Raw genomic sequence first — 15837 nt, forward strand, 5'->3', positions numbered from 1 at the left:
CAGGTGATCCACCTGCTTTGGCCTCCCAGAGTGCTGGGATTACAGGCGTGAGCTACTACACCCGGCCTGTCTTTTCTTTAGTTGTGTAATGTATAAAGAAATTTGTTGTGGGGTGGGGGGAGGGAGGAGGGATAGCATTAGGAGATATACCTAATGTTAAATGACAAGTTGATGGGTGCAGCACACCAATATGGCACATGTATACATATGTAACTAACCTGCACGTTGTGCACATGTACCCTAAAACTTAAAGTATAATAATAATAAAAAAAGAAATATTTGTGGTTATGGAAATGCTTGCCCTAATAAAAATCTTACATATTCATTGTTTTTTAAATTCACATTTTATACTTATATGATCTCTAGAGCTCTTACTATGTTGCTATAAGACAGTAATATAGTGATAATTTACCAACTTTATTGAAAATGTTGTTACATCAATAAAATAGCATGCTGGAAAAAAAAAGAAGAAATTAATGAAATATAAAGCAAAAATGATCTATCTAAAGGAAAGCTCCGTATCACATTTTCACTAAACTGTTTGTCTCTTCTGTTCTATATGTTAGGAATAAAACTTCAACCATTCAGCCATTTGAATGTTTTCTTCCTTTTTCATTTTCTACATTGTCTGTGATATTCTAAGCTTTGGAATTTAAAAAAATAAATAAAGGAATAGTCTGAATAACAAAAGTGGGAATTGGAATAGAAAATGCATTATAGCTTGCTGTTGTGTGTTAAGAAAAAAGAACAGTGATTCTCAGTTTTGATCCTGTCTCAACCACTCTTTCTTTTCTCTCTTTTTTTTTTTTTTTTTTTGAGACAGCATCTCACTCTGGAGTGCAGTGGCATGATCTCAGCTCACTGCAACCTCCACCTCTCAGGTTCAAGCGATTCTCCTGCCTCAGCCTCCCGAGTAGCTGGTTTTACAGGCACATGCCACCACACTAGGCTAATTTTTGTATTTTTAGTAGAAAAAGGGTTTTGCCATGTTTGCCAGGCTGATGTCGAACTCCTGACCTCAGGTGATCCGCCTGCCTCGGCCTTCCAAAGTACTGGGATTACAGGTGTGAACCACCATGCCTGGCCTCAACCACTCTTTTAGGCCTTGTATCAACATTATAACACAGAGTTCCCATACTTTCACAAGTACCACATTCTGACATACAAAGGAAAAAAGAAACTTATCTGGAATCAAAAGATGTTTGAATTTCCTTTTTTTTTTTTTTTTTTGAGACGGAGTCTTGCTGTGTCCCCTAGGCTGGAGTACAGTGGCACGATTTTGGCTCACTGCAACCTCCCCCTCCCGGGTTCAAGCGATTCTCCTGCCTTAGCCTCCCGAGTAGCTGAGATTACAGGCATCTGCCACCATGCCTGGCTAATTTTTGTATTTTTAGTAGAGACGGGGTTTCACCATGTTGGCCAGGCTGGTCTCGAACTCCTGACCTCAGGTGATCCACCTGCCTTGGCCTCCCAAAGTGCTGGAATTACAGGTGTGAGCCACCGCGCCCACCCTGAATTTTCTTTTTTTTTTTTTTTTTTTTTTTTTTTTTTTTTGAGACGGAGTCTCGCTCTGTCGCCCAGGCTGGAGTGCAGTGGCGCAATCTCCGCTCACTGCAAGCTCCGCCTCCCGGGTTCACGCCATTCTCCTGCCTCAGCCTCTCCGAGTAGCTGGGACTACAGGCGCCCGCCACCACGCCCGGCTAATTTTTTGTATTTTTAATAGAGACGGGGTTTCACCGTGGTCTCGATCTCCTGACCTCGTGATCCGCCCGCCTCGGCCTCCCAAAGTGCTGGGATTACAAGCGTGAGCCACCGCGCCCGGCCTCCACCCTGAATTTTCTTTTGTGCTATCCTTCCTTCATATAAACATACGCTTTGTGGCCAGAAGTACAGATCTGTAATATAAATATGTGTTAGAAGAGTCAGCACATACTTATGGCGGGGGGGGTACAGAGTACTTAAGTCTCTACTCACAGTCTATGTATAGCTCTTAGCACAGGATACTTATATGTGGAAGGGCATGGTATAAGTAGGGCCCAACAGGATTTGAGCTTCCATATATTCTGTGAGTCTTCTGTCTCTGACCTCAGGTGCTTTCCTTGAGCATAAAATGTTGACATTTGGGAGAGAAAAGAAAACTCCTCTATTTGCCACTTTTTAGCTGCTGAGAATGAAGTCTGAAGGGAGGGAGGCTTAAACAGTCTGAAACATACATGTTTCCACTTACCGGCAGTGTATTAACACATAAAAGAGAGGTGGTACCAGTGACACTTTTCATTGCAGTTCCTACGGTAACTCGTTGAATCACCAGATGAGTTTTCTCTGCATTGACTGCACAAATGATATTACAGGTTTGTTTTGCTTTTTAAAATAAAAGAATTAAAAGTCTTTTAAGGGGAAAAACCAGTTGTTTTAAAACTATGTTCTCTGAGGATTCTGGACTCAGCAATTCCTCTACATGCATTTAAAAACCATGTAGATGGCCTGGCGCAGTGGCGAGTGCCTATAATCCCAGCACTTTGGGAGGCCGAGGTGAGCGGATCACGAGGTCAGGAGATCGAGACCATCCTGGCTAAGACGGCGAAACCTGGTCTCTACTAAAAATACAAAAAATTAGCCAGGTGTGGTGGCATGCGCCTGTAGTCCCAGCTACTCAGGAGGCTGAGGCAGGAGAATCGCTCGAACCCGGGAGGTGGAGGTTGCAGTAAGCCGAGATGGCGCCACTGTTCTCCAGCCTAGGTGACAGAGCAAGACTCCATTTCAAAAAAAAAAAAGCTATGTAGATAAGGCTATGGAAACAATTTTAAGTGGTTTAATAATCCCTATATAATCTCTTTGCAAATGCAGCCTTTCTATTGAATAGCAAGCTGCTAGAAGAAAGGAACAATATTTGATGTATTTGTCAGAAGAAATATGTAAAGGGCATGCTGATAATTAATGCTATTCTACTATTTTTAAAGTCTGTTTTCTATTCTCTTTACAGGCAGTGGTTGATGCTTGCAAACTAATGGGGGAAAGGAAATTTCACCGTATAATTATGGAAGATGAACGTATTTTCCCGAAGTCCAAAGTAAGTGATATAATGGATGTTGTCACCATGCAAGATTATGTACAAGTAAGGAATTTAGATTTAGAAAAACAAACAAACCAAGCAAGTCTTCCTAACTCTGTCCTCCAAGAAGAAAGAATCATACTTTTTTATTATGGTAAAATATAACACAATATAAAATTTACTATTTTATTATATTTTATTTTTCAAATATATTCTATAGAATGAAACTTATTTTCGGATACCCAAGCACTAGAACTTTCTTTTAATTTTTTTTTTATTTAACTTTTATTTTAAGTTCAGGGGTACATGTGGAGGTTTGTTGTTGTATATAGGTAAACTTGTGTCAAGGGGGTTTGTTGTTCAGATTATTTTGTCACCCAAGTATTAGGCCTAGTACCCATTAGTTATGTTTCCTGATCCTCTCCCTCCTCCCACCCTCCACCCTCTGGTAAGCCCCAGTGTGTGTTGTTCCCCTCTATGTGTCCACGTGTTCTCATCATAAAATTGACCATTTTAAAGTGTACAATTCAGGGGCATTAAGTACATTCACAGGGTTGTGCAAGCATCACCACCATCTAGTTCCAGAACCTTTTCATTACCCCGAAAGGAAACCCTGCATCCAGTAAGCAGTCACTCTCCATTCCTACATCATTCCAGCCCCATAAACCACCAGTCTGCATTCTGTCTCTATGGATTTGCCTAATCCAGATATTTCATACAAAGGAAATCATGTGATATATGGCTTTTTGTATGTAGGGAGGGTGATAGCTAAGCAATTTGGGGGTCCTTTTGGGGTGATAGAAATATTCTGAAATATTCATAGGCAGTGGTGATAGTTGCACAACATTGTGAATATACTAAAAACCATTGAGTTACATATTTTTTTTTTTCTTTGAGACAGAGTTTCGCTCTTGTTGCCCAGGCTGGAGTGCAATGGCGCAATCTCAGCTCACTGCAACCTCTGCCTCTTGGATTCAAGAGATTCTCCTGCCTCAGCCTCCCGAGTAGCTGGGATTACAGGCATGTGCCACCACGCCCAGCTAATTTTTTTATATTTTTAGTAGAGACGGGGTTTCACCATATTGGCTAGGCAGGTCTCAAACTCCTGACCTCAGGTGATCTGCCCGTCTCGGCCTCCCAAAGTACTGGGATTACAGGCTTGAGCCACCACGCCTGGCCGATGTTGTGTTTTCACAAATGGAAGGTTTGTGGCAAATCTGCATCAAGCAAATCTATCGGTGCCATTTTTCCAATAGCATGTGCTTGCTTTGTGTCTCTGTTTCACGTTTTGGTCATTCTTGCAATATTTCAAATTTTTTCATTATTATTATATCTGTTATGGTGAACTGTGACCAGTGATCTCTGATGTTACTATTGTAATTGTTTTGGAGCACCACAAACTGAGCCCATATAAGATGGCAGACTTAACCAATAAATGTATGTGTTCTGACTGCTCCACCAACCAGCCATTCCATTATCTCTCTCTCTCCCCTCTGGTCTATTTTCTGAGACACAACAATATTGAAATTAGGCCAATTAATAATCCTACAGTGGCCTCTAAGTGTTCAAGTGAAAGAGTCATGTGCCTCTCACTTTAAATCAAAAGCTAGAAATGATGAAGCTTAGTGAGGAAGGCATGTCAAAAGCTGAGATAGGCCAAAAGGTAGACCTTTGCACCAAAGAGTTAAACGTGTTGTGAATGCAAAGGAAAAATTTATGAAGGAAATTCAAAGTGCTACTCCAGCGAACACACAAATGATAAGAAAGCAAAATAGCCTGATTGCTGATATGGAGAAAGTGTTAGTGGTCTGGATGGAAAATTAAACCAGCCACTCACGCCTGTAATCCCATCACTTTGGGAGGCCGAGGCAGGCGGATCATGAGGTCAGGAGATCAAGACCATCCTGGCTAACATGGTGAAACCCCGTCTCTACTAAAAATACAAAAAACTAGCCGGGCATGGTGGCGGGCACCTGTAGTCCCAGCTACTAGGGAGGCTGAGGCGGGAGAATGGTGTGAACCCAGGAGGCGGAGCTTGCAGTGAGCCGAGATCGCACCACTGCACTCCATTCTGGGCAACAGAGCGAGACTCCGTCTCAAAAAAAAAAAAAAAAAAAGAAAGAAAAGAAAAAAATAGAAAATTAAACCAGCCACAACATTCCCTTAAACCGAAGCCTAATCCAGAGCAAGGCCTTAACTCTCTTCAATTCTATGAAGGATCAGAGAGGTGAGGAAGCTGCAGAAGAAACTTTGGAAGCTACCAGAGGTTGGTTTGTGAAGTTTAGGGAAAGAAGCCGTCTTTATAACATAAAAGTGCAAGGTGAAGCAGCAAGTGCTGATGGAGAAGCTGCAGCAAGTTATCCAGAAGATCTCGCTAAGATAATTGTTGAAGGTGGCTGCACTAAACAACAGATTTTCAATGTAGACAAAACGGTCTTATACTGTTAGAAGATGCCCTCTAGGGCTTTCACAGCTAGAGAGGAGAAGTCAATGCCTGGCTTCAAAGGACAGGCTGAATCTCTTGTTAGGGGCTAATGCAGCTGGTAACTTTAACTTAAAGCCAGTTCTCATTTACCATTCTGAAAATTTTAGGGCCCTTAAGAATTATGCTAAATCTGGCTGGGCGGAGTGGCTCAGGCCTGTAATCCCAGCACTTTGGGAGGCCGAGGCGGGCGGATCACAAGGTCAGGAGATCAAGACCATCCTGGCTAACACCATGAAACCCCGTCTCTACTAAAAAATACAAAAATTAGCCGGGCGTGGTGGCGGGCGCCTGTAGTCCCAGCTACTTGGGAGGCCGAGGCAGGAGAATGGCGTGAACCCGGGAGGTGGAGCTTGCAGCGAGCCGAAATCGCGCCACTGTACTCCAGCCTGGGCGACAGGGCAAGACTCTGTCGCAAAGAAAAAAAAAAAGAAATATGTTTCATAACGCTATAGCTGCCATAGACAATGATTCCCCTGATGGATCTGGGTAAAGTAAATTTTAAAAATCCAGAAAAGATTCACCATTCTAGATGCTATTGAGAACATTCATGAGCTGGGCACGGTGGCTTATGGCTGTAATCCCAGTACTTTGGGAGGCTGAGATGGGAGGATCTCTTGAAGACAGAGTTTGAGACCAGCCTGGGCAATATAGGGAGACCCTGTCTCTACAAAAATTACCCCCCCACCAAAATTAGCCAGGTGTGGTGGTATGCCCCTATGGTCCCAGCTACTCAGGAGGCTGAGGTGGGAGGATTGCTTTAGCCATGATTGCACTCCAGCCTGGGCAACAGAGTGAGACCCTGTCTTAAAAAAAAAAAAGAAAAAGCCACAGCCACCCCAGCCTTCAGCAACCAGTACCCTGATCAGTCAGCAGCCATCCACATCAAGGCAAGACTCTCCACCAGCAAAAAGAGTAGGACTCACTGAAGGCTCAGATGATCATTCGCATTTTTTAGCAATAAAGTATTTTTTTTCTTTTCGTGGAGATGGAGTCTTGCTATGTTTCCCAGGCTGGTCTCAAACTTCTGGGCACAAGTGATCCTGTCAGCTCTTCCTCCGTAAGTTCTGGCATTACAGGCATGAGCCATTGTGCCCAGCCACAACAAAGTATTTTTAAATTAAAGTATGTACATTTTTTTTGAAATAATGCTGTTGCACACTTAACAAACTACAGTATAATGTAAACATAACTTTTATATGTACTGGGAAACCAAAAAATTAGCATGACTCTATTTGCTATATTGACTTTATTACCATGGTCTGCAACTGGACCCACGGTATCTCTGAGGTATGTCTGTATACAGCCTTAACTATTCACTCATTTGCTTCAGTGTGAAACATGAAATTAATGCAGTGCCTTAGAGACTCCCAATTATGTTTTCTTTCTTTTAGAGTCTTAGCCTGTGAGTTTAGGGAAGTGAACCAGGAAATGCCAACTATCTTTGCTAAGGACAAAGACCACATACTTTCAGATTGTGAACATGTCAAGGATTAATATCATAGAGAGGAGTCCCCAGATAGACATATTGGAAGAGAGAGATAAGATCATTGTTGACGTTTGAGTCCTTATACGGGTGTGGAACTGTCTTTAGCTCTTTACATGCGTATTATCTTTTTTCATCTTCAAGTTTGTAAATTATGTGACCTTTTTTACAAATGAGAAAAATGAAGTTTAACGAGCCTCAAAAAAACTTGCCTGAGGTCACAGACAGATCTGATAAGTGGCAGAGCAGATGATTGACAGATCTATGATATTTACCCATTTTACTACTTCACTCAGGAAAAAAAATACACAGCCTTACTTTGCATGGCAGTGCAGGACCACAAAAATGACCGGGAAATTGAAACCATGCAAAGCAAACTTAATAATCTGTGGGGAAAATTGTGATTGTTCTGTGACTTTTCAAACTTTTTGTCTGTAGTCCCAGCTACTCAGGAGGCTGAGGCAAGAGGATCACTTAAGCCCAGGAGTTTGAGGATAGCCTGGGCAACATAGTGAGACCCCATCTCTAAAAACAAAACGAGCTTCTTTGTCCAAACATTAAAAACTCTTTTGCTGTGTTATAAATACATAGGAAAATGAAAGAAAAAAACCCAACACATTTAGGACACTTTTAGTACACTATAATTTAAAACATTAGAAACATAGACAAAGTGTTTTGTTTTTTCATAAAATATCTTACCAACTGTGAATATACTGGAAACCATTGAATTGTACACTTTAAATGGTGGATTGTATGGTATGTGAACCTCAATAAAGCTGTGGAAAAAAAAAACTTACCAAGAGTACTTTAAACAGTGCTTGCCTTCTTGTTCTTCTAGTATAACTTATAAGTATCTTTTCTATGTCTTGATGTATTGTCATATTCCTTTTAAAATTTGGATCAGCTGCCAACATTTTATTCTTTGTACTTTAAATGTTGCAAAATATCTCAGAGTTCCTTCAGTATGAAGTTTTTCTTGGCCAGCATCACTTCCACTGGGAAATCTTCATCTTTTTATCACAGCCACTTTCCTCATTTATGTTGATAAGTTCATCCTCACCAAGTTCCTCTAGCTGTAGATCTGCAACGTCTTGAATGACGGCAGTGTCAGCATTCCCACAGTCACCTGTTTCTTCTAGAACTCCATGTATGATTGATTCCAATTTCACTTCAAGTGGTATCACTTTTTGTTTCTTTGATGGCCAATTCCCTCTTTTGATTTTACATTTTTGTAAAATGTCACATGGGTTCATCATTGGGAGACAAAAATGCAACACAACTATATACTTTGCTGTTTGTGTGTGAAATGAATAACAGATTCACAGTGACCAGTCACTGATTGACTTCGGAAGATATGACATGATTTGTCACTAATCATGATGAACATCTGTCATTTATATTGTGATCTTTGAGCTGAAGAGCTAGCAACAGGAGGCCGGGTGTGGTGGCTCATGCCTGTAATCCCAGCACTTTGGGAGGCCGAGGTGGGTGGATCACCTGAGGTCAGGAGTTCGAGACCAGCCTGGCCAATATGGTGAAACCCTGTCTCTACTAAAAATACAAAAATTAGCCGGGCCTGGTGGCACACGCCTATAATCCCAGCTACTTGGGAGGCTGAGGCAGGAGAATCACTTGAACCCAGGAGGTGGAGGTTGCAGTGAGCCAAGATTGCACCACTGCACTCCAGCCTGGGTGATAAAGCAAGACTCTGTCTCAAAAAAAAAAGTTTGAAAAGGCTGGGTGCAGTGGCTCATGTCTGTAATCCCAACACTTGGGGAGGCAGAGGTCGGAGGATCGCTTGAGCCCAGGAGTTTGAGACCTGCCTGGGCAACATAGCGAGACCCCATTCTCCAGAAAAGGGAAAAAAAAGATGAAATGGTGCAAAGGTAGGATTGCCTATGTGTGTGAGTGTGTATGTGTATATGTGAGTGTGAGGGTGTGTGTTGAGAGTGTATGTGTATGTGCATCTGTGTGTGTGTGCTTGAAAGTATGAATGTGACTGTGTAATATACCCTAAAGGCCTTGTTGTTATTCTGTTTCCTAGCACTGTAGCTCCTCCTGCCCTATCCCTGGCTCTTAAATGCACGATTATAATGTTAAATTGATGATATATATTTGTATTTTTAATTCCTAATTTAATATCATTTTAAATTGGAAAAAAAGAAAAGTGGGATTTCTACAAATACTCCAAATGAAAATAGTGAAAATCTCCACTTCATACTAGAGATGAACTCATATTTTTAAAAAGGTTTGTGCAAAAGTCCTCTCAACAGCCTGGGCAACATAGTGAGACCCTATCTCTACAAAAATTAAAAAATTGGCCAGGCATGATGGTTCACACCTGTAATCTCAGCACTTTGGGAGGCCAAGGTGAGTGGATCACCTGAGGTCAGGAGTCGGAGACCAGCTTGGCCAACATGGCGAAACCCCATCTCTACTAAAAATACAAAAAAAATTACCTGGGCATGGTGGCATGCACCTGTAATCCCAGCTACTCGGGAAGCTGAGGAGGAGAATTGCCTGAACCCGGGAGGCGGAGGTTGCAGTGAGCCAAGATCGCATCACTGCACTCCAGCCTGGGCAACAGGAGCGAAACTCTGTCTCAAAAAAAAAAAAAAAAAAAGATTAGCCAGACATGGTGGCATGTACCTGTAGTTCCAGCTACTCAGGAGGATCACTGGAGCCCAGGAGGTTGAGGCCGCTAGTCATGATCATGTCACTACACTCCAGCCTGGGTGACAGAACAAGACCCTGTCTCAAAAAAAAAAAAGTTCTCTCAACCCAAGCATGTCATGAACAAGCTCTACCAGGTATGCAGAACACATAGCTATAATCATTAATTTTTAGGCCCATCTGAGTTCAACTTATCTGAGTTATATTTGCCATAAAAATGTTGATGCATTAAGTAAATATTTAGTGAGTATGATACTATGTGCATGATAATGTGTAGCATAGCTCCTGCCTTCCAATAAGGGAGCTAAGTCATACACAGATAACTAAAACATTGAGTAGTCAGTAATAAGAGTCATAGAAGAGAGATCCCAATAAAGTTCAGAGATGGGATCAAAGAATGCCTTTTGGATGAAGTGACATTTGAGTGGAACCATGAGAAATGTGTCTAAAAACATTTTAGAGCGCCCACAACCAATCAATTTTTTTTCTTTGAGACAGGGTCTCACTCTGTCGCCCCGGCTGGAGTGCAGTGGTGCAGTTTCGGCTCACTGCAACCTCTGCCTCCTGGGCTCAGGTGATCCTCCTGCCTCAGCCTCCCAAGTAGCTGGGTCTACAGGTGTGCACCACCACGCCCAGCTAATTTTTGTATTTTTTTTTTATTATTATAGTTTCGGTTCTAGGGTACATGTGCACAACGTGCAGGTTTGTTATATATGTATACATGTGCCATGTTGGTGTGCTGCACCCATTAACTCGTCATTTACATTAGGTATATCTCCTAATGCTATCGGGTTTCACCATGTTGGCCAGGCTGGTCTCGAACTCCCGACCTCAAGTGACCCACCTGCCTCAGGCTCCCAAAGTGCTGGGCTTACAGGTGTCAGCCACTGCACCTGGCCAACTAATCAGTCTTAATTGTTTTTTTCTCTTTTTCTTTTCGTTCTTTTTTTTTTTTTTTTGAGATGGAGTCACTCTGTCACCCATGCTGGAGTGCAGTGGTGCAATCTTGGCTCACTGCAACCTCCGCCTCCAGGTTCAAGCAATTCTCCTGCCTGAGCCTCCTGAGTAGCTGGAACTACAGGCATATGCCATCACGCTTGGCTAACTTTTGTATTTTTAGTAGAGATGGGTTTTCACCATATTGGCCAGGCTGGTCTCGAACTCCTGACCTCAGGTGATCCACCCACCTCAGCCTCCCAAAGTTCTGGGATTATAGGTGTGAGCCACCGCACCTGGCTAACTAATCGTTCTTGTTTTTTCCCTACAGTATCACAGTTTTTTCGATGAGGCCCCCGCATTTTCTGGCAGCAGAAATAACAGCTGGCGCAAATTAAATCTTGAAAATATTCCCAGGACAATGCTAATGTATGACATAGTTCATTATTCAGAGTCTGGAGTGATCTCAAACCGTCTACGAAATGAAATGAAGTTTCTGTTACAGACACCAGTAATGCAAGAGATCCATAAGCACCAGCTACAGATTGTTTCTGAAATTAGGTAAAACAGATTCTTCACTGGGGTTACAATACTAGGGGCATATCTGAAAATGTTCACATTCTGCCAGATAGCTCACTAAAGATAATAGGATATATGGGAAAAATAGGGTTGGGGCAGATTGCTCAAAACATATGCAACTTTGTAAACAGAGCACTAACAAAAAGGACAATTGGTACTTGGGGAGTTAACTTGTACCACCAGACAGGCAGCTCAGTGTAGCTGGAGGCTGCCACAGAAAATATAAAAAAATGAACAACCATAGAGTGGAGATGCTGGCAACTCTTTCATTAGAGCAGTTAGTGGGCATGGAGACAGTGCACATGGAAGTGGGACCCCGGGCCAGTGTGGTTGCCTTTTTTTTTTTTTTTGGAGACAGAGTCTCACTCTGTTGCCCAGGCTGGAGTGCAATGGCGCCATCTAGGCTCACTGCAACTTCCGCCTCCCGGGTTCAAGCGATTCTCCTGCCTCAGCCTCCTGAGTAGCTGGGATTGCAGGTGCCTGCCACCACGCCCGGCTAATTTTTGTATTTTTAGTAGAGACTGAGTTTCATCATATTGGCCAGGCTGGTCTCAAACTCCTGACCTTGTAATCCGCCCACCTCTGCCTCCCAAAGTGCTGGGATTACAAGTGTGAGCCATCATGCCTGGCCACATGGTTGCCTTTTAAGTGGACATGAGAGGCAGTGCGATCTGCCGAGAACCAGGAGCCATCCAAGGCCGGAGTGGGGGTAGGGGAGGATTAGGGTGGAGGGCAGCGAGGGTGAGTTAGGGGTGGGATGTGTCTCTCTGGGAAGACAGCACTTGATGCAGGTGCTCATTTTTGTTTTCATGAATACAGCCAAAAGGGCTCCCCTTGCCCATGCAGCACAGAACTGAGGGCTTTTTCCTTTTTTGCTGAAGGTTATAATTCTATTCTTGCTACTCTGGCTCCCCTTGCCTAAGATAAATTGCATATAAATTAGAGTGACGTCATTCCCCTTTTTACCAATAGCATGTGAGCCAGTTCACATTGTAGAAATGGATGTTGTAGCAAAATAGATGTATTATGATCTGAAACAACATGGACGGAATATAACCGCTCCAATTATATTTCTTTTCGCTTTCCATTACTAAGCCTCACTTAGCCCATCTTATTTACAAATTAAGCTGCTTTCTTAAAAGAAGAAAGAGATAATAATATGTAAGAGGACCTACTGGTAATCTATTTTCACACTCTTATAATTGAAATGAAAAATACTCCCTTTGTACATGAAGAAGACACTGATGACCCACTGTCAAGCAAACATGCTGGGGATTTTTTTTCAGGAGTAGAGATGAGTGATTCTGACCCAATAACATAATTTAACCCATATATTTTATGATCAAGGCTATACATTTGCCAGACAGATGGCCTGGTTTAGGGCACAGTCTGTCATGAAATAGATTTTCTCTAACTCATCCATATGAGCACTGAATATAGAATTTAACCCTATTACTACCAAGGTCAAATAAATGATGTAATTTTCTCTGCCACCATATATAACCCTGATCTCCCTGCTATTTGGATTTATCCTACCGAGTATCCAAGAATAAGTAATTTAAGAGCCAAATAAGTAGCCAAATTATTAATCAATTGAAGAGAAAAAATACTTTCATAAAGCCATCTTTGAATGCAGTTGTAGTTTAGCATCTCCCAGAAGCAAACCCTGAGACAGAGATTTGGGAGGTGATCCCAGGAACAACTGAAGGGAGAGGGTAGAAAAGTGGAAGGCAGCCAAAACAGTGTGTGTTAGCAAGCAAGTTACCACTGTGGGTAACTGGAGCTTAATCTCCCCTGGGAATGTCAGAGCCAATGTAGAACATGCAACTCAGAATTATCCCACAGGGGGCAAGGGAATTACAGTATTGATACATCAACACCCATCAGTCATTGGTTAAGGGTTGCTTAGGAAGGGACATATTAATTCTCGGGCACTTTTGACCTCCCCTGCACATGGGCTTTTCTTTTCTTTTTTTTTTTTTTTTTTTTTTTGAGACCGAGTTTCGCTCTTGTTGCCCAGGCTGGAGTACAATGGCACAATCTCGGCTCCCCACAACCTCCACCTCCCGGGTTCAAGCGATTCTCCTGCCTCAGCCTTCCTGAGTAGCTGGGATTACAGGCATGTGCTACCACGCCTGGTTAATTTTGTATTTTTAGTAGAGACAGGGTTTCTCCATGCTGGTCAAGCTGGTCTCGAACTCAGGACCTCGGGTGATCCACCCGCCTTGGCCTCCCAAAGTGCTGGGATTACAGGCGTGAGCCACCGCGCTGGCAGGCTTTTCTTTTCAAAGAAAGTTTTCAGACTGAGTGATGCAGATGCTGGCATTGAAAGTTGACTCTATGTGCCTTATAATGGTAAGGACAGAGGGATTATGGACATCGCATCTGATCCCAGCACTGATAAAAACAGCTTGTTTTTCCAATCATTATGAAATGTAATACTTTTTTTTTTTTTTTGAGCTGGAGTCTCGCTCTGTCGCCCAGGCTGGAGTGCAGTGGCACAATCTTGGCTCACTGCAAACTCCGCCTCCTGGGTTCAAGCAATTCTCCTGCCTCAGCCTCCCAAGTAGCTGGGATTACAGGCACCCGCCACCACACCCAGCTAATTTTTGTATTTTCTTTTTTAGTAGAGACAGGGTTTCACCATGTTGGCCAGGCTGGTCTCGAACTCCTGACCTCAGGTGATCCGCTTGCCTCGGCCTCCCAAAGTGCTGGGATTACAGGCATGAGCCACTGCGCCTGGACGAAATGTAATACTTTTTTGTTAGTATATGGTGTAAAAAAATAAGATTCAAATGGCTACTACACAGTATTTTCTAGGAAAGCTAATTTTAAATTGATAACAGGTTTTATAATTTTTATCATCTTTGCTGTCAATATCATCAACTGTACACCTTCATAAGTGCCAGATAAAGAACTATGCTATGTAAACTCAAGCAGAAATTATAACTTTAACCTAAAAGCTTACATGAAATGCTGCTCCAATGTTGCTGAGATCTATGATATATTTGCTAGAGAAAGCTTTAATGAAATTTGGAATTTGCTTTGCATTTATATTTTATTCTGTGTGATTTTTCTGTTTTTAATACAAACATTTTCTAGGGGTCCATACTTAACTGTCCAGCCTCTGTATCGGCCCTACAAACAGCAAAATCAAGTTCGATTTCTGGGTCGTCGATCCAAGCAAGCTCAAATGAAAGTTGAGAAAATGAGAAAAGTTTATTTGGCTAAAGAAAAAAATACTTCTGAGGTGACTGTAAGTTTAACTTGTACTGAATTTATTGTTTTGGACAATATTCAAACTGTCTGTAAAGTAGCTGTACTTACGTAAATGAAATTTTCCTAATCTAAAGTTCAAGGCTGAAACACATTTGACACATTTATCATAGACAGTATAAAGTGAATTTCATCTTGGTAACATTTTTTTTTTAATTCTTAATATTGGTAGCAATTCTGATAAAAACCAGCTGTTTTGGCTCCATATCAGCATGAGTTGGCAAAAAAATTATTTTCTCTGTATGTGGACACTGTTGATTCAGCACATCTCTGATGGTGGTTTTTTCAAAATGGAAGTCATTTCTATCTAAACTTATTAAGAACTATGCTATATAAAGTCTGCCTCAGTATACTTTTACTTCATAGGAATTTACAACAGACATATATTCATGTATTACTTTGTAATTTAAAAAATCGCTGTAAATATTTTGAGATGAGGATAAATATAGTCAAATATTAAAATACAAAGTAGTGGCCGGGCGCGGTGGCTCACGCTTGTAATCCCAGCAATTTGGGAGGCCGAGGCGGGCGGATCACGAGGTCAGGAGATCGAGACCACGGTGAAACCCCGTCTCTACCAAAAATACAAAAAAAAAAAAAAATTAGCCAGGCATGGTGGCGGGCGCCTGTAGTCCCAGCTACTCGGAGAGGCTGAGGCAGGAGAATGGCGTGAACCCGGGAGGCGGAGCTTGCAGTGAGCCGAGATCGCGCCACTGCACTCCAGCCTGGGTGACAGAGCAAGACTCCGTCTCAAAAAAAAAATAAAATAAAATAAAATAAAATACAAAGTAGTAAAAACCAAATATATAACACTTCCTACTTTTATTGATAATTCTGCCTAGGAACCAAATACGGGCCCATCAGGTACAAAGGATAACTATCATCTCCACTCCATCTTTTGACGTTATGAAAACTAAGGAATCTATGTCAAAGTGTCAGCTGGAAAAAGAAAAAAGGACTCATTTTCCTGGTATCAAAACTTGGCAGCTGGTGATTCTCCATCATGATAATGAACAGTTAATTGACAGAAAACCAAAGTTGTTTAACAATCTGTTTGTCTGTCTATAAATGATGAGTATGTGTAATAAAGGAAAATAACATAGAATAAGTCCTGAGTATGCTCTCTTAACTAAATGTGTGACGTATTTTAAGCCTTTTTGAATTGCCATAGGAACAAATTCTTTTACTGACAGAATTTTAATCTAAACAAATTATTTCTATTAGATGCCCTTGAACTAGCAGTGTACAGTTTTGTTCAAGAGATTAGTCCCTGGGACTTTTATTCGATTTTGATTTTCCTTCATTTAAACAAATATCTAAACAGGCCATACTTAACATAAATATTAGAATTCA

The 15837-nt window shown here is 41.8% G+C and overlaps 1 protein-coding gene across 1 annotated transcript in view; it reads left to right on the forward strand.

The window, feature by feature from the left end:
• The window catches only part of CXHXorf58 (chromosome X CXorf58 homolog), a 28140-nt gene extending 12620 nt beyond the window's left edge, over positions 1-15520 (forward strand). Inside the window, 4 exon segments of the mRNA XM_055269049.2 lie at positions 2984-3115; positions 10961-11190; positions 14311-14464; positions 15327-15520. Coding sequence (XP_055125024.1) covers positions 2984-3115; positions 10961-11190; positions 14311-14464; positions 15327-15386 — 576 coding nt within the window. The 3' untranslated portion in view covers positions 15387-15520.
• Positions 15521-15837: the final 317 nt, after the last annotated feature.

Source organism: Symphalangus syndactylus, chromosome X, assembly GCF_028878055.3.
Source record: "Symphalangus syndactylus isolate Jambi chromosome X, NHGRI_mSymSyn1-v2.1_pri, whole genome shotgun sequence".
Lineage (NCBI taxonomy): Eukaryota > Metazoa > Chordata > Mammalia > Primates > Hylobatidae > Symphalangus > Symphalangus syndactylus.